The sequence below is a fragment of the Polypterus senegalus genome, chromosome 3 (genome assembly GCF_016835505.1).
Source record: "Polypterus senegalus isolate Bchr_013 chromosome 3, ASM1683550v1, whole genome shotgun sequence".
NCBI classification, from domain to species: domain Eukaryota; kingdom Metazoa; phylum Chordata; class Cladistia; order Polypteriformes; family Polypteridae; genus Polypterus; species Polypterus senegalus.
In genome coordinates, this window is record NC_053156.1 from 117,015,045 (window position 1) to 117,034,092 (window position 19,048).

A 19,048-nucleotide genomic window follows, 5' to 3' on the forward strand; every position below is an offset into this window, starting at 1 on the left:
GACCGGTGAATATACTTATTGGACACATTGAGGTCGAGCATGCTCATGCTCAAGTCTGGAAGATTTTGATGCTACAGAGAATGTGGCCAGCTGGTTTAGTCAAGGCCAAAGATCAAGAAGATCATCCGAGGGGCATGTGACTGCAATGGAGGATAGTCCATAAGACATTGAGCCATGAGATGTTCAGTTTGAAGCCCTTAAAATGCTTAATTTAGATTTTCTTTTTAGTTAATTTATCTTGAGATTTTTTAAGTTTAAATTTCAGCTCAGTAAAGCACTTTAAGCACCAACACTTTTTCAGTAAGTTACCTTTCTTGTAGAATTGTGCTTGCCTTCAAATAAAGAACTTTATATTGACCAGATTGTTAGTTAATCATTTACAAGTCAATATTGCCTATATGAAGAGCGATAAAAAAAAAAAAATTAAATAAATAAATAAATAAAAATGTGATGCGGTTGAAAATTTTAATGCACCTAACTTTTGTGCTGGTGCACCTAAGAAAAAAAGTTAGGCGCACCAGTGCAACCAGTGCAAAAAGTTAGTCTAGAGCCCTGCATTGATAAAGCAAGAAATTCCACTAAATAACCCTGATAAGGCACACCTGTGAAGTGAAAACCATTTCAGGTGACTACCTGTTGAAGCTCATCGAGAGAATGCCAAAAGTGTGCAAAGCAGTAATCAGAGCAAAGGGTGGCTATATTGAAGAAACTAGAATATAAAACATGTTTTCAGTTATTTCACCTTTTTTTGTTAAGTACATAACTCCACATGTGTTCATTCATAGTTTTGATGCCTTCAGTGAGAATCTACCAATGTAAATGGTCATGAAAATAAAGAAAACACATTGAATGAGGAGGTGTGTCCAAACTTTTGGCCTGTACTGTATTTCAGCCTTGTAACTATTACTGCACTATCTTGGCATTTTATTTTCTCTAAAATAGCTAGCATTTAAATCTGGACTAATTTAATTTTATTGTCTTTTGTCATTTTAATAGAACTACAGTAAATTTAACAGCAAAGATATTCACTGAAGCTGTTAAGCATACTTAGCAATCAATTCTACAGCCTACAGCAAAAATGTGGTTTTAAGACTTTTTTCTAGCATTTACTGAATATATAGTGCTACACTAGTAAATAACACTTTTTAGAAAATAAAAAAGCATATATGAACATTTTCATTTAAACCATCAAACAAATAAAGTTCATACATTTTTGTGGTCTCATGAACTGATTTAGGGTCACTAGGGCCAAAGGTAATGCCAGCAACATGGGTACAAAGTGGAAACCAACCGTGGATGAAGTGCTACTTTCATTTTCTTTCAAGCACATTAAATTCAGATTAATTTGGTTGGGTGCCAGTCATTTACAGAATCTACTATTTTGAATAGTTTTGGCAAGCACAGCCCCAAATAAAGAAATTATTCCATTTCTTTTCAACTATTTCATCCAAACCATCCAGCCATGATCCAACCCGCTATATCCCAACTACCGGGTCACAGGCGTCTGCTGGAGCCAATCCCAGCCAACACAGGGCACAAGGCAGGAAACAAACCCCAGGCAGGGCATCAGCCCACCACAGGACACACACATACACACCCACCAAGCACACACTAGGGACAATTTAGAATCGCCAATGCACCTAACCTGCATGTCTTTGGACTGTGGGAGGAAACTGGAGCACCTGGAGGGAACCCACACAGACACGGGGAGAACATGCAAACTCCACGCTGGGAGGACCTGGGAAGCGAACTCGGGGTTTCATCCAAAACATTGAAGGAAATTTCCTTTTCAGCATGGGTGGAAAAAATTACAATGTTAAATGAGGCATAGTGGAACACATGAGTCTACTGCTGGTTCTGTAAAAATGAAAAACAAGGAATGATGTTGAGGGAACCATACTGAAGTATTGGAAAAAAAAAAACTAATGTGACTTTTTTATTAACTTGCTATGGAATATTTTAGAAGAAGTTATTAAGATAACAAGTGAATCCAAAAAATGGCAAGAACATGATTGTCAACTTCTTGTTTCTCGAGTTGTCGGGGAGAATTTTGAGTGTTTTACATGGGATAACCATTAAAGATATAAAGTAAAACATAATGTAGATTTTGGCTAGTGTGACTCTTGCAGCTACTACCCTCTATTTTCAGCTTCAGTTTCCTGGAAACAGTATCAGTCATGTTTAATTTTTGTCTGACATGCTTCTTAATCTGGATATCCTCTACTGTTGTGTTTGAACATTAGCATTCTACTTCCTCAGGTACATTTCCTGGAACTGTGAATAGCTACCAACCCAGAAAGATATTAAGCATTTCCATTTAGGATAAGTTATCATCTAGTAATACTCCAAGGCTTCATACGAAGTACTTGGAGTTTTGATCCTTTGCCTACACTAAGACCTTTTATGCTGGTTCTGAACTACTGCCAAACACTCTACTATGAACTCAAACTATCAACTTTTGACCCTTTCATCATACCCTACTTACTCTCCAGTAACCTACTGTTGCATTTCTAATGAATGTTAAATTGTTGAGATAACTTCTACTTAGATCAATATAATGCAAAACAGGAATTTGTAGCAGATGCATATAGTTTTTCTGAAAAACACTTAAGACATTTTAATTAAAGTATATTTTAGTTAAGTTAGCTTGAGTTGCCTCTTATTCCTGTACAGTATATCAAGGCAAATGTGTTGATTGATTTTCTGCTACTCTTCTGGTGTTTTTCAGATTCATTCCAGAATGACAGCATCTACAGACATGGCCAATGTCTCCCTGCCTACTTTCACTCCAAGCATTGCACAAGATCACAGTGGGGTTGCGTGTGAAAACTGGAAAGAAGTCCACCATTTGGTCTTTCATCTTGCCAATGTGTGCTTTGCTGTTGGCCTCGTAATCCCTACAACATTAAATTTTCATATGATCTTTCTACGTACTTTGCTGATGATTGGTAAGAAGCCTTAGTTTTGTAGTAAATGTAAATTAAATGACAACAATACTGTACTATGGAGCAAGATTTTGCTAAGCTATAGTCTTATTTGTGTTTGATTTTCATAGGCACATGTGCATATTTTTCTGATTTTAAATAGCATGACTTGATTATTAGAACTTGTAATAATTTACTTATTAATAGATGGTTAATATTGCATTTTCTTGTTACACAGTTAGTTACTTTTGTTTGATATCATACAGTGAAAATGTTTCTTCACTTTACTTAACTGACTTTCACTTGATTTGCATTGCACTTATTTATCTGAAAAATTACAAAATCTATTGGACAAAGGTATGTATCAGCATTTATGTTTTCTGTGGATGTGCCACAATTTCAGCTCAACTTTAACCAACTTTAGGTAAATTGTCAGGTTTAAATTCCAAGGATTGTATCTTTCACTGTTGGTTCCATTTTTGTTTTGTAGAGCTTTGTTCTTCTTTTCCTTCTTCTTTAAACCGTAGTACTGTCAAAATCTTTGAAAATGAAAATCTAAAATTTAGCTCAAGGGTAAAATGTGCTGTCTATTGGAGGTGTAATTTCTCACCACGTGGCACATACTTCATTGATTGCTGCATGGAAAGAAATCCACTATAAGTGGCAGAATATCAGGCAATGTATGTCTGTAGATGCTGCTCTGTAAAAATTACATTTATAAATTCATGGTCATATTACTGACTGGTTAAATGTCATGTCTACATCTGCTTACTTGAAAGTGCATTAGTGGAATTACTGTTGGTAAGATGTCACAAATTGAAATCCCTGCTCCACCCCAGAAAGAGTTTGTGCTAAATTAATGCCAACCTAATAACCTGGGATGTCATTTTCACCTTAAATGACAAAATACTATAATAATTTTTGACAGATTATAAAAGCAATTATTTCCAAAATAAGATAATTCAGAAATAAAAAAGCTAACTTTTTTTATTCAATGATCTCTAATTGTGATTAATATTTTTAGATATTCACTTTTAGAAGTATTTTCTAAAATATTGGAATAATGCTTTTTCTGATTAAACATTCAAAAACTGAAATAATGGTATCATAGGGACAAATTTTGCTCAAAAAGAGAAATGATGAAACTTTTATGCTTTTCCCAAACAATCCCAAATATATACTTAAAATTAACTGGTAAACATGGACAACATACAGTCTTTAAAGAAGCAAAGCTGAATATAAATTAAACTTTCTATGAAAACCTGAGACTGCAAGCAAACAGGATTGAACACTTGAACAAGACCACATTGCATTGCTCCATTTCAAGTTATTCAGATCCTGCCACGCAAGTAATTGACCCATTGTAGCCAGCTGCATGCGTAGCTGGGCTAAAGATATTGGGCCACAGTGCAGGAAAAGCTGCATCACAAACTGAGTGGTCAAATCTGCCGGTGTCTGACCGAGATCTTCTTTACATAAATGACAGAATTGTAGGCTCTGATTCCAGCAACCAATGTTTCCACCCCACCTCTAAGGGAAACTGACATGAGAGAGAAAAGTGGGAGCATTGCCATGAGCAGTTCCTCATAAGTGGCATCCATCATTACTTAGTAAAGCCCACCTGGAAAAGGATTGTTATAGGTATTAACTATGTTGATTTAACAGCCAAATTTACTGAATTGGGCACAACCTGTACTTAATAGTAAACAAAAGTTTTAAATAACTTTTTTTATTAATCAGCCACAGATTAAAATAACAGAGCAACATGCAGGGAAAGTTAAATTATTTCTTGACTTTTGTATGCAGGGAGTTGGAGTCATGGTCTTACCGATTGCATGCTACTTAAAGAATTTTAGCTTAATAGAATGATAACCTCACAATGACCTCTGAATTTGCAAAGCAGTCACCAGAGGACAGATATTACAGCCAATCAGATTTTTTCTCTTTTACCTTTAACAGGACAGTCAACTGTTCTTGAGCAGGCTGGGAAATAACACGCTGTTCTCTACTGTTAACTGAAATGAGCCAATTTGCAGGTGTAGTAGTCGACATAAAGCAGTTGTTTAAGCAACCAAATTCTTTTATCAGCATACCCTGTCACCTTTTGAATTTTTCAGAAATATGTCCTACAGCATTGAAATGGCAAGTTACATGTTAACTCTCATTTGAAAATGTCATTCTTGATTATATACAGTGACAGATATCAAAGTAAAATAACACTTCACAGTTTTTGCCCAGTGGCACCACTGACTTCTTAGGCGTAAAACCAGACCGAGTTTCTTTGCAGCCTTTGTCGATTTTCGCAAAGCGTTCGACTCAGTTGATCAAGCTGCCCTGTGGGACATCCTGAGTGTTAGCGGGAACCCCTCGAGGTTGCTGGATATCATGGCCAGCCTGTACACTGGTACTGTGAGTGCTGTGCAGAGTGGAGGCAGGACCTCTGCGTTTTTCCCAGTTGATTCTGGGGTTCGTCAGGGTTGTGTTTTTGCTCCTACTCTGTTCAATACTTGTATGGACTGGGTGTTGGACAAGGTCGTGGGGTCCAGCGGCCGTGGGGCATCTGTTGGTGAAGAAAGATTCATGGATCTTGACTTTGCTGACAATCCTGTGTTCTTCCCAGAGTCAGTGGAGGCTCTGATCAGGGCGCTCGAGAGGCTGAGTGAGGAGTCTGAGTGTCTGGGCTTGTGGGTGTCCTGGATAAAAACCAAGATCCAGGCCTTTAATGACCTCTTGGGCACAGCCATCAGCAGTGTGTCTGTTTGCGGATAGTGTGATGACCTTGTTGAGAGGTTTACTTACCTTGGCAGTAACATTCATGTCTCTGGTGACTCTTTCTGTGAAGTCAGTAGATGGATTGGGAGAGCATGGGAGGTCATTAAGCCACTGGAAAGGGGTGTGTGGCGCACCCGATATCTATACAAAAGGACGAACGTCCAAGTCTTTAGAGTCCTGGTGCTTCCTGTCTTGCTATATGGTTGCGAGACATGGACGCTATCCAGTGACCTGAGACGAAGACTGGACTCCTTTGGTACTGTGTCTCTCTGGAAAATCCTTGGTTGCCGTTGGTTTGACTTTGTGTTGAATGAGCGGTTGCTCATGGAGTCCCAAATGAGGCACATTACCTGCATTGTGAGGGGGCATCAGTTACGGCAATGTGGCACATTTCCCAGAGGGTGATCTGGCTCATAAGATCCTCGTTGGAGACCCAAGTGGCTGGACCAGGCCAAGGAGTCACCCACGTAACACCTGACTGTGGCAGATAAAGGGTCATTTCTGGAGGGTAGGACTGGACCGCGTGTCTGCCTGGGGGGTTCCCAACCGGGATCCCGAGCTGTTTTGCCATGTAGTGGGTGCGGCAACGCACTGTACCAGTGCATGCTCCCCAACTTGACTTGACATGCTCCTCTGAGATGTCATCCTGGGTGTTCATTGGATTTGGCAAACAACTTAATGCCAAAATAATCTAAAACTTTATTTTTAATGACTTTCCTTCAGATAAGCACTCCCCACCCTTTTGTGGCCAAGCTTGTTTTATTTTTTTTTTTTTTTTATCTACTACACTATTTAGCATACATTATTGTAATACAGCCTTTCTTAAGCTTCAGTACCTCAGTGAAACATGCATTCATTATTTTTATTCGTTGTTGCAGCCATGGAGTGTTCCAAACCTCTCTTTGTAAAGCCCTTTATGATGGATTACATAGCACTATTAAATTACATGCATAAAATAAATCTTTACTGATGCTTCATCTTCTTTGCTATTGGATACGCTTTAGCTTCCGTTTGTAGGATGCATACATTCTGAAAATGATGGGGCAGATGGCTGAAGCAGATATATTTATTCATTATGTTTAAATACAATGGGCTTAACTGCTGCCTTGTGGTCCACTTCTATTGAGTAATAAATAAGTGATGGCTGGCACCACCTTTTGGCTGCAGTGGCAAGAGTTGCAGGGTCTGTATTAACATTTTTGAATGCTTACTTCTGGTTCATGCAGTGACACTGGCTTAGAAATTGAGAACATAAATATAAATATCAGAAGACCCTTCTGTTGATATGACATGTTTTTTCGCTAATAACCAAGGTTTCTCAGCATCTCATCTGGTACATTTGTAAGTGATGAGAGAGTCTCTTTCTGCCTGACTTGGCAGTTTTTACCAAAATGTTGAAAGAAGTGCTTGTTGGTTTCTGTTCTGAATAGCATTTTTATTACAGTGATACTTTGTGGATCATTTGAGAACAAATCATTTTTCTAATGGAAAGCAGAATTGCCTCTCTTTATTTTGAAAAGAGTTTTAATAATTTATAAAAAGAACATGCTAATAGATGCTAAAACATGCTGAAAGCTCATTGCCACTGGTCCATTGGACATTTACTTTCAAAATTAATTAGAGGTAAAGATTATCAGAGAAGGACTTGAAAAGAAAATTTCAGTATACACAGATAATATGGTACTATATTATATCACACCCTCAAACATCTTTACCAGTAGTCCTTAATGCACTAGAAGAATTTCAAAAGATATCAGGTCTCAAAATCAATTTGAGTAACAGTGAGTTTTTCCAGTGAACTCTCTAGCACACAATACTAGACTGGACATCTATCCATTTATTTTATCAAAACAGTTTAAATATCTAGGGGTAAACCTCACAAGTAAATATAAAGATCTTTTTCAACCCTAATTTGCTATCAGTATGGAAAAAATCAAACAAGATGTGAACAGATGGTCTACCATTCATCTCACATTAGCAGGGAGAATAAATATTGTCAAGATGAACATCCTTCCTAAGCTACTTATTCTGTTTCAGAGCATACCTATACCCATTAACAATTTAGTATTTTTAATAGGAGTAGGAGCTACAATCCCCAAGAAATCAGGACAGCACTTGCCTTTAGTGGGGTTGGAGATGTCTTCTTTGTTGGGATGACATTGATGACGAGCACTTAGTGTTGTTTGCACCAGGATGACACATCATCAGACGTGAACCCCAGCCTCATAGGGTGTTTTGGCCTTTACCATGAGACATCTTCAGCCGAGGCAGGCCTACCACAACCTGATCAGACCTGCATGTGTGTTGCATGGTTAGTAAGTGGTCATTTGGCAGCCTATACATTTGCATCTTGCTTTAACCACAGCCAGTGAGTGCTTCTTTTTGTGACAGTTGCAAGTTCCTTAATTTCCTTCTGCTGGGCCTGCCCTCTGATGTCCCCTTCTTTCAACAGCCTTGTACTGGAACTGGCTACAAAGCCCCTATGGTTTGTCATTTATGCAGAACTTTACATTGGTGAGCCGGTGTTTGACAATGAAGATACTGTAGGATTTGCTGGGTTTCATCTCCTTTCATGCCTATTTGATGTTTTCTTAGAGTTTATCCAACAGATGGTGCATGCTTTTGTTGTTGTAATTATTCTCATGTCATCCATGTATGCCTTGATTGGATGAAGACATAGCCCCTTTTTCGGACGTTCCCTACTCATCTTGATGCTCGAATGATGAGCTGCATTGCCATGCATTCTCAAGCTGCCGAAAGGTGGTGATACTGTAGTATGTTGTGATTCAGAACTAGATGTCCTGGAAGTAGGCTTTGACCAGCTTTGTTATGCCTTCTGAGACATGAAAGAAGTTGTCTGCTGCCCATAGAATCTCATGCGGAACTGACCCAAAAGCATTGGCAAGATCTAGAAAAACCATATACAGATATTTATTTTCCTTTTTGACTGTCTGCACCTGGTGCCAAATGATGTTAGCTTGTTCCAAACATTCTGAAAAACCACCTATCCCTGTCTTCTACACTGAGGTGTTGATGAAGCTGTTATTCTACAAGACTGCTGCAAATCAAATCTTTGAGTCACAACACTGAAGAAGATCTTTCCCTCCACATTTAGGAGACTGATTTGGCAGAACTGGTTAATGGTTGAGGAGCTTTAATCCTTGGGAATCAGGATCTGTCCTGCCCTTCACCATGCCTTTTGGTATGATTTGCTTTTTCCATGCCACTTTCATTAGCTTCCTTAGGTACACACTGGGGTATTCTTAAAAAACCTATATGGAATGTGGTTGGGCCCAGGGACTGATGTTGATCTAGCCTACTTTACTGTACTTCCAATGTCACTCCTGTGGCAAAGTGATGTCCTTAGCTGTTGGGTAATTTTTAAATAAATAATCACCACTCTCATGTCTTTGTGTGGGGGAATGGTAGTGTGGCAAGAGCAGTTCCCATACACGATGCAGGAGCGGTCAACCCTGCACTCCGTGCACACATGCAGGATCACCCTGACCCAAATTGGCGTGGAAGCTGTTGATTGCCACAGCTGTGTCACATCCCTGTTTTAAAAGGGAAACACAAGTGCTAGAGAGAAAAAAGCAGATTGGAGGAAAGGAAAACAAGAAAAAGAATAAAGGATAAATAAAGGAAGAAGAAAGGCAGGAGTGAGAGAGAGACAGTGTGAGGACAGGAAAAAGATGGTTGGGAATGGGGCCCCAGAGAGGAGCATGTGTGGGGGGGGTGAGGTATCGCTCCTGCTGAGCGATCAGGTAGCAGGAGCGACCATTATGCTCACGAATGTGCTCTCATCAGAAGGAGCCAACGAAGTGGCAGTGGTGAGATAACAGAGCACACTTTTCTTGGCTTGAGCTAGGAAAGGCAGTGGTGGGAGCATAGAGGAGCAGGGCTTGGTGGCTCCCCAGTGGGCACTGTTAGACTGGCAGCGGGGACACAGGCCAGGATTAAAGGTTGTCTGAGTCTGCTGGTGGACTTCTCCTAGGTCTGCAAGGTCTGGAAAGGGATGAGAAAAGGAGAAGTCAGTTTTAAAGGGGCACCAAGGTTCAGTGGTTTTAAAGACAGGTTCCTGCCGTGTTTTAACCTTGTTTTAACAAATTATTTATGGAATTGTTTTTAATCTCCACAGAAATTTGTTTTAGTGGATTATTTATTTATTGAATACATTGCACTGCACTTTTAAACACTGTTTGTTAGGATTTTGTTTTAATAAAAGCACTAGACCACTTTTTACATCTTCCCCTTCTTTGTGTGTGTTTGTCCTAATCTGCCAAGCTAATCCTGGTCATGACTATTGACAGTGTCAGGTTCAAGAGGCTCCTGAGATCGACAGGTAGCGTGGAGCTGACACACATTGTCACAGCTCCATGTAGGGGGCCTTGTATCCATCTGGTGCTCTGGTAGTTGGATTGGATGTTGTCTGGAATGAAGAAAATAGACTCAATTATAGCTTTGGTTATCTGAAATTTGAGACGTGCACATATTCAAAAAGTGAATTTATTGCTGGGCAGCAAATATAAGAGCTATAAAGACCTGGAAATTGACACAAATTGATGATTATACACAAGCCCAGTTTGCAATAGAAATAAAATCTTGCTGTACATCTTTGTATGCCCCGCTTTGTGCCCCAGTAAATGCAAATTATTATCAATATACTGATAATCTAATTGTCCATTATTCACTCAGAATATGGAACCAGTGCAGGATGGACTTCAAGGCAGAGAAGCTTTTATCTATTGCTCCTTTTTCTATCACCTTTTTCAACCCTCTCAAACCTACACAGTATTTAATCTTGAGAAAACATTTGGGATTAAAACACCTAGAGAAATGTTTGTAGATAATGTTTTTCTTAATAATAATAATCTTATGAACAATTATGCTTTAAATTTAACTTCCCACCAGCACATTTTTTCCACTTTCAAGTCAGTAATTTTGCTAAATGAAAAAGAAGAAATACCGATCAGTCTTAAAGATTCCAATAGTATCTCAACAATATATAAAAACATCTCAAAGTCTCTTCCTTTCAAAGATCCTAGGGTATGGTGGGAAAAGGATCTTTTAATTAATATCTCAGAAAAGGAGTGGATGGTAGCCATGCACAGAATACGCTCTTGCTCATTATGCGCAAAGCATTTAATAAATAAACATAAATTATTTAATCAATCACATATTTAAAAGTGTCCAAAATGTATTCAAGACAAGATCCAACCTGTAAGAATTGCAATCTAGCTCCAGCCTCACTGGGCCTCATGTTTTAGAAGTGATGCTCTATACTATTTGAAATTAGAAAAAATCAAAAAAAAAATTTTAAATGATCTATTCTATACGGAAGCGTATTAGGGCCACGGTGAAAAAAAAAATACGGACACAGCGAAAAAAAAAAAAGACTAAATGTCGAGATTAAAGTCGACGTGCTGAGTTTATTCTCGACATTTCCACTTTATTCTCGCCATTTATGTCGAGATTAAAGTCGACATTTAAACTTTATTCTATTGTTTATTTTGTCAGTAGAATGTCACAAACTAAACTTCATCTTTAAATGAATGTTCAATTTACTAGATTTTCTCAAACCCCTTCATTAATTAATGTAGCACATTGAATGCTTTATATTAAGTGTTCCCCGACCCAGTTTTTAATCTCTATGCGCTTCTTCAACTGACTTCCTCTTGCACTGAGAGGCGCAGACAGCGATTGCCACACATTGACTTCATGATGTTCCTGCTCTAAGAACATTCAGAATACTAAGAGAAATAATTGATATCTTCTTCACGATGAAATGCACTAAAGCATGTATTAAACATGGGTGGCGGGGGGCACGGTGGCGTGGCTATAGAGCTGCTCCCTTGCATTAAGGGGTCCCCAGTTGTATGTTCAGTGTAGTACAAAGTCCCAAAAACTGGATATATGAATGGGTATCGCACAGGTTTAACTTAAATATTGTGTAAATATTGGGCTTGGTGGGTCGGAGACATGAACACAGGATTAAACGGATGTTCTTCTGAGCGGGCTTTCTTTATTGCATGCGTGCTGTCTCTATCTGACGTACTAAACCTCCAGTTTCTATCCTTGCTTTTTCTTTCTGCACATAACCAATCACCACAACATAAACGTCTTTGTGAAATTAAAACAAGTTATAAACTTAGACCTCGGAGTTTTCAGAACTTTAAATTATTAAAGCATGTGGGGGCACGGTGCTTGCTGGGATGGAGTTTTCAGAAATTAAAAAAATCTTCATTATACATGCTTAATTATGCCATCCATTCAGGGTTGCGCCCATCCCAGCAAGCATCCTGTGCGAGGCAGGAGTAAATACTGAATGAGACGCCAACACATCGCAGGGTGAATACGTGCAACATATAAAGTAGCAGGGTCAATAATACATAACAAAACCCCACATCCTACATGTCTTTGAAAGGAAACTGAAACACGCCGAGTAGACCCACCAGAAAAACATGCAAACTCAAGGCAGGGAACACCCGGGACCCCCTTGCTGCTGCGAAGCAGCAGTGCAACCACCACGCCACCGTGCCCCCATATGCTTTAATACATTTTAAGTTCTGTACATTTAAAGTTTTGAAAACTCTGGGGTCTAGGTTTATAACTTGTTTTAATTTCACAAAGACGTTTATCGTGTGGTGATTGGTTATGTGCAGAAAGAAAAAACAAGGATTGGAACTGGAAGTTTAGTACGCTAGATAGAGACAGCGCGCATGTAATAAAGAAAGCCCGCTCAGAAGAACATCCATTGAATTCTGCGTCCATGTCTCCGACCGCCACATCACGAACCCAACATTTACACGATATTCCAGTTAAACCTGTGCGATACCCATTTATATATCCAGTTTTTTGGAGCCTCGTCACACTTGCCATAAAGTTCACTACACAGAACATACAACTGGGAACCCCTTAATGCTTAAAGTTTAGTTTGTGACATTCTACTGACAAAATAAACAATAGAATAAAGTGTAAATGTCGACTTTAATCTCGACATAAATGGCGAGAATAAAGTGGAAATGTCGAGAATAAAGTCAACATGTCGACTTTAATCTCGACGTAAATGTCGAGAATAAAGTCAGCATGTCGACTTTAATCTCGACGTAAATGTCGAGAATAAAGTCAGCACGTCGACTTTAATCTCGATGTAAATGTCGAGAATAAAGTCAGCACGTCGACTTTAATCTCGACATTTAGACTTTTTTTTTCTTCGCTGTGTCCGTATTTTTTTTTTTTTCACCGTGGCCCTAATACGCTTCCGTAATTCTAAGCCCATGCTGTTGGCTCACCTCTCTTTCTCTCGGGTAGAGGTTGAAGTCTGCTTTGTTAGGTTTTGTCTCTTTTTATTCCAGCTTTTTTTCTGTAACTTTCTGATTTTTTTTTTATCTTTTTTTCTAATTTGACAATGAAGTCATTTGTTGTATAAGTTTGCCTTGATTGTATGCAATGTTTTTTTCTTCAAATGAAATGATAAAAACAAGAAAAAAAAAACTCAAAACATATATTTGCATAATTTCATGAAAGAAAAAAATCATTTTCCCATCTTTGACTTGTATGCATGTTTTTCTCCTTAAACTGTACATATGGAAAAGTAGTTCTAAGGGTTAATTTAGCACTAGAAGAGTTCTTATAACACTACCCATTTTGTTGTGTGTATACGTAAGTTCGTTTTTTTATGTTCACATATTAGTTTAGATATTTGAAATATTGACAATATGGTTTTAAAATATCTATCTATTTTTCTTTTCAGGCAAACTAACCTTTAAAAAGTGTATGATGCTTCAAATTATGTACTTTAAATCCTGAGCTTCCCTGGCTTCTTTTGTTGAAAGTGGCCCTGCTGTGATTTTTATTAATTGTTTCCAACAGGGTGTGCCCTCTTTGTTGCCTGGGCTACTCTCTATCGATGTGCCTTAGATATCGTCATTTGGAACTCTGTCTTTCTTCTTGTCAACTTCTTGCACTTTTTATACCTTGTGTACAAGAGGAGGCCAGTAAGTGTTACTACATTAATGTGTAGAGAGATTTTTAAGCACTACCCTCTTGGATTCTAAGCCCATTGTACATTCAATGACTTACTTTAATTTTTATAGATCAAAATTGACCGGGAGTTAAAAACAGTCTACAAAAGATTGTTTGAACCTCTTCATGTGCCTGCTGACTTGTTCCAAAGACTCACAGGGCAGTTCTGTGCCATCCAAACACTTAAAAAAGGCCAAGCGTATGCTGCAGAGGACAAAACTTCAGTTGATGATCGGCTGAGTGTCTTGCTGAAGGGGAAGTATGCATGAATTATTTTTTTTTTAATTGCTTACTTAATCTTCTGTGCTTGTGGTTCTCATGTCTTCTCAAGAATCAGCTGGCAAATCCAGAACAGTGTGAACTTGTTAAGATTATAAGTCGCTACAGGTTATCATGAATTTCTTACTGGGTCTGAGTTTCCAGGTTGCTTGTTGTCATCTTTGTGTTTAAACAAAAAAAAAACAAAATTAGTGGAAATTTAACTTGTAACAAACAAACAAATAAATAAACTGTGACCATCAGAGGGAGTAGCAGCTACCCATACCTCCAGACATCAGCTTGAAGGAGCCCCAGTAGCATTTCTTGACACAATTCTGCTGAATAGTTCATTATCTAGAGGTACTCAGTGTAATGTGTCAGAAAGAATTTATTTAAATTCTCTCCTACACTACTAGCTCCATGGGGACCAGAGTGTACCCCGTAACTGATCTGATGGGCCTTTCTTGCAGTGATGTTACTGACCCAACACACCAAAGTGTAGAAAATTACACAGGCTGTCAGAGTTGTAGAACATGTGAAGGATGTATTATTATCCACATTAAAGAAATACAGTCTCCTAAGAAAAAAGAGCCTGCTCTGCCCTTCCTTATATAGTTCCTCTCTGTTATGAAACCAGTTCAGACTGTAATTGATGTGGACCACCAAGTCCTTGTAGGAGTAGACCACCTCTACATTCACTCCCTGAATAGTGACCAGACATTAAGGCTGTTTGTTGCGAACAAAGTAAATAACCATTTCCTTGGTTTTGCTGATGTAAAGTTGAGACAATTCTTTCTTCCAAAGTTCTTCACCTGACTCTTATACTTCATCTTAATACACCCCATAAGTGCAGAATCATCTGAGAATGTCTACAAGTTAGATGACCTGCTGTTATAGTCTGTGGTGCTCCAGTATTGTTCACACCCATATCGGAGACACAGTCCTTGAACCTCACAAACTGTGATCTGCAGGACAGACAAGCTATTATCGAGGACACCCCTAATTAAAATAATAACATATTGCACATTATTTTTTCATTAACCTTTATAAATACATTGTAAAAACATGTTAATTGAATTGTTTTTTTGAAGCTAAACTATTCAACTATTAAATTAAGTTTTAGAAAAAAAAACTTTTCTTTGCTAATATTTCATATTATTATTGTGACAAAATACTCAAAGTTTTGGACACTGTTTAGAAAACATTTATACATGTCTATATAGTGCTATTGTTTAATCTTTATGATATTTTGAGAACATATTTCATATATTGTATATCATCTTTGGAGTCAAAATAATCCACTATATCATTGTAAGTCCATATTGCTCAACCCTCAATGTACCTGTTTACTGCAATGGAAGATTCTGACATACTAAAAACAGTTACCATACACACAACAGCCATCACTGGTTATAAATAAAGATTTTTCTGTGGTCCTCAGTCGCAAGAAGAATAGGGAAGGATTCTTGCTATTAGGATATTAGGCTAAATAGATCAACATGTAGAGTACAAGTCAAGAGAGTTTATGATTAAGCTGCAGACCCCCGTGACCCTGTAGTTAGGATATAGCAGGTTGGATAATGGATGAATGTGACACACTAAATGGGGATTTATTTGAAGTACTGTGTTCAACTTTGGTCTCCATGTTTTAAGGCAGATTAAAGGACTGTGATGTACTGTGTGTTGCAGAAGGAAACACAGAAAGAGATTAGTCTTTTTGGCTTAAGCAACATGATTAAGAGACTGAGTGAGTGAAATGTTTAAAATTATGATGTGGATTAGTATGGTAGATCCCATCTTTCATAATGAGCTTTTTTTTTTTTTCATGGAAAAACTAGTTATAGGTAAATTTCTAAGACACAGAACTAGAGACACATGGAATAAGTTAAATGTGGTAGGCAATAAGACTTTAGGGACCATCAAAATTTGCCTTGATATTATTTTGGAGAAATTAAGTGAACCAGATTGGCATGCATTTCTGGGATGTATAGCTCATCAAAACTGTTTTAAGGACATAAAATCTTGAGTTTTGTGTTCGGCACAGATAAATAGATCATTTAAATGTCCATTCAGCAAAACCTATCATTTGCTTCAAATGTTAAAGTTTTTGGATTTGTTACATTTATTTTTTGCCTCACTTACTCTGAAACAATTTTATGCAAGGTGGACAAATGGCATGAAAAATGGAAAAGCCATTGGTCCAGATGACATACCTGTGGAAGCATGTAGGTGTTTAGGAGAGATGGCAGTGGAGTTTTTAACCAGATTGTTTAACGGAATCTTGGAAAGTGAGAGGATGCCTGAGGAGTGGAGAAGTTTACTGGTGCCGATATTTACGAATAAGCGGGATGTGCAGGACTGCAGTAACTACAGGGGAATAAAATTGATGAGCCACAGCATGAAGTTATGGGAAAGAGTAGTGGAAGCTAGGCTAAGAAGTGAGGTGATGGTTAGTGAGCAGCAGTATTTTTTCATGCCAAGAAAGAGCACCACAGATGCGATCTTTGCTCTGAGGGTGTTGATTGAGAAGTATAGAGAAGGCCAGAAGGAGTTGCATTGCATCTTTGTGGACCTGGAGAAAGCATATGAAATGGTGCCTCAAGAGGAGCTGTGGTATGAGGAAGTCGGGAGTGGCAGAGAAGTATGTAAGAGTTATACAGGATATGTACAAGGGAAGTTTGACTGTGGTGAGGTCTGCAGTAGGAGTGACGGATGCATTCAAGGTGGAGGTGGGATTACATTAGGGATCGAATCTGAGCCCTTTCTTATTTGCAATTGTGATGGACAGGTTGACAGACAAGATTAGACAGGAGTCTCCATGGACTATGATGTTTGCTGATGAAATTGTGATCTGTAGTGATAGTAGTGAGCAGGTTGAGGAGACCCTGGAGAAGTGGAGATATGCTCTAAAGAGGAGAGGAAAGAAGGTCAGTAGGAACAAGACAGAATACATGTGTGTAAATGAGAGGGAGGTCAGTGGAATGGTGAGGATGCAAGGAGTAGAGTTGGCGAAGGTGGATGAGTTTAAATACTTGGGATCAACAGTACAGAGTAATGGGGAGTGTGGAAAAGAGGGAAAAAGAGAGTGCAGGCAGGGTGGAATGGGTGGAGATGAGTATCAGGAGTGATTTGTGACAGACGGATATCAGCAAGAGTAAAAGGGAAGGTCTACAGGACGGTAGTGAGACCGGCTGTTATATGGATTGAAGATGGTGGCACTGACCAGAAAGCAGGAGACAGAGCTGGAGGTGGCAGAGTTAAAGATGCTAAGATTTGCATTGGGGGTGACGAGGACAGACAGAATTAGAAATGAGTACATTAGAGGGTCAGCTCAAGTTGGATGGTTGGGAGACAAAGTCAGAGAGGCGAGATTGCGTTGGTTTGGACATGTGCAAAGGAGAGATACTGGTTATATTGGGAGAAGGATGCAAAGGATAGAGCTGCCAGGCAAGAGAAAAGAGGAAGGCACAAGAGAAGGTTTATGGATGTGGTGAGAGAGGACATGCAGGTGGAGGGTGTAACAGAACAAGATGCAGAGGAGATATCTAAGAAGATGATCGACTGTGGAGACCCCTAATGGGAGCAGCCAAAAGAAGAAGAAGATACAGTCTAGGGCATAATCATGATGTGTAGAACAAGGAAGGATGAAAGGAAAAGTAATGTAAAATCTTGATAAATAACTTCAGATTTAGAGACCGTTGACCTGCTTGAAAATACATCATTGCAATATTTTTAACTTAAAAAGAGACACATTTGTTTTCATAATTTCATATTACAAGAAGCTGCACCTGTGAGATTTGCTAAGTAAGGGTGCTACAAGAAACCAGAAAATCCTACTGAGATTGCTTGGTATTAATTAGAGACATCACTGCTAACTTTAAGAAAATCAGATGGTAATTTATGAGGGGCCAAAAAACTCCTTAAAATCAAGGAAGCCCCACTGGTACATTTATCAAGAGCACAGTCGCTTTCCTTACCTCATGCCAAGAAATGTGGCACCTCGTGAAAGTGAAGGTTGAATTCCAGCTGAGCAACTTTGTATCACTGCGTGTCACGCTGCAGGTTGTCACTGAAATGATTAATTACCCTCAGTTATTTATAGCTGCAAATGACAGGGCGACCCTGATAGTTTATGTCCCTGTTTATTTATAGCTCATTTACTTTTTATACAAACCATAAACTCAGTAGCTCATGCGCTCATTTTTTTTTTTCCTTTTCTCTTCTAACAGAATGAAGGTATCATATCGAGGACATTTTCTGCATAATATTTACTCGAATGCCTTCATTGACTCCCCTGAATTTAGATCCAGTCAGATGAACCGTGGGGAAAAATTCCAGGTACGCAATAGCTTAAATTTATAAGACATGAAAATAAAAGAATCGTCTACACATCCCTGTCACCATATTTTATTTAACTTACTTTTTCAAAAAGGTTTTGAAATAATTATTATTGTTAAGAGAAAGAAAAATATAACCTATACCTTATAGATTAAATACAACAGAGTAAACTGAAGCCCGCCTCCTACGTTCCAGCATGACTGATGTCTGTTTAGTTTATTCATTCATTCATGGAAAGATGAAACAAATACTCTGTTTGAATCATGTTGGACATCTCCCAGTCACTGCCATTATTGCACAAAATTACCTTAGCAAAAATGTTATTTCTATTAATCCTATTCACTTAAACAGCTCTTGGCAAATTCATTCTGTTAATATATTATTGTAGCTTCCAGAAATAGTACTAACTCTAAAATTAGAGTTGAAAAGGCATGTTTGTTAAAAGAACTAATTTAACAGTTCAATCACCTGAATGAAAAAGCATTTATTAAGCATGGCAGGATGGGAAGTCAGCCGTATAACATGGCATTTGAAAAGTATAAATTGTGATTTTTTTTTTTTTTTATACTTAAGTGGGACCAAAGTTTTATTTCTACAACTGTCTTTGACTAATACAAATACTTTTTAATTAAACACACCAGAACCTGTCATTTTTTTTAACATTATCTCTAAATTAGAACAACTTGCGTCAAAAGACACAGAAAGTGAAGAAACTTTTGCTAACAAAGAGA

General features: G+C 38.3%; 1 protein-coding gene across 3 annotated transcripts in view; it reads left to right on the top strand.

Annotated features, from left to right (window-relative positions):
* bves (blood vessel epicardial substance) overlaps positions 1-19,048 on the top strand; it is a 63,932-nt gene that overhangs the window by 21,950 nt on the left and 22,934 nt on the right. For all 3 annotated transcript variants that reach the window (XM_039747854.1, XM_039747853.1, XM_039747855.1), the window contains exons 2-5: positions 2,729-2,948; positions 13,569-13,693; positions 13,793-13,980; positions 18,209-18,317. In XM_039747854.1, the coding sequence (XP_039603788.1) occupies positions 2,741-2,948; positions 13,569-13,693; positions 13,793-13,980; positions 18,209-18,317 (630 nt within the window). In that variant the 5' untranslated portion in view covers positions 2,729-2,740. The remainder of the gene's footprint in view (positions 1-2,728; positions 2,949-13,568; positions 13,694-13,792; positions 13,981-18,208; positions 18,318-19,048) is intronic.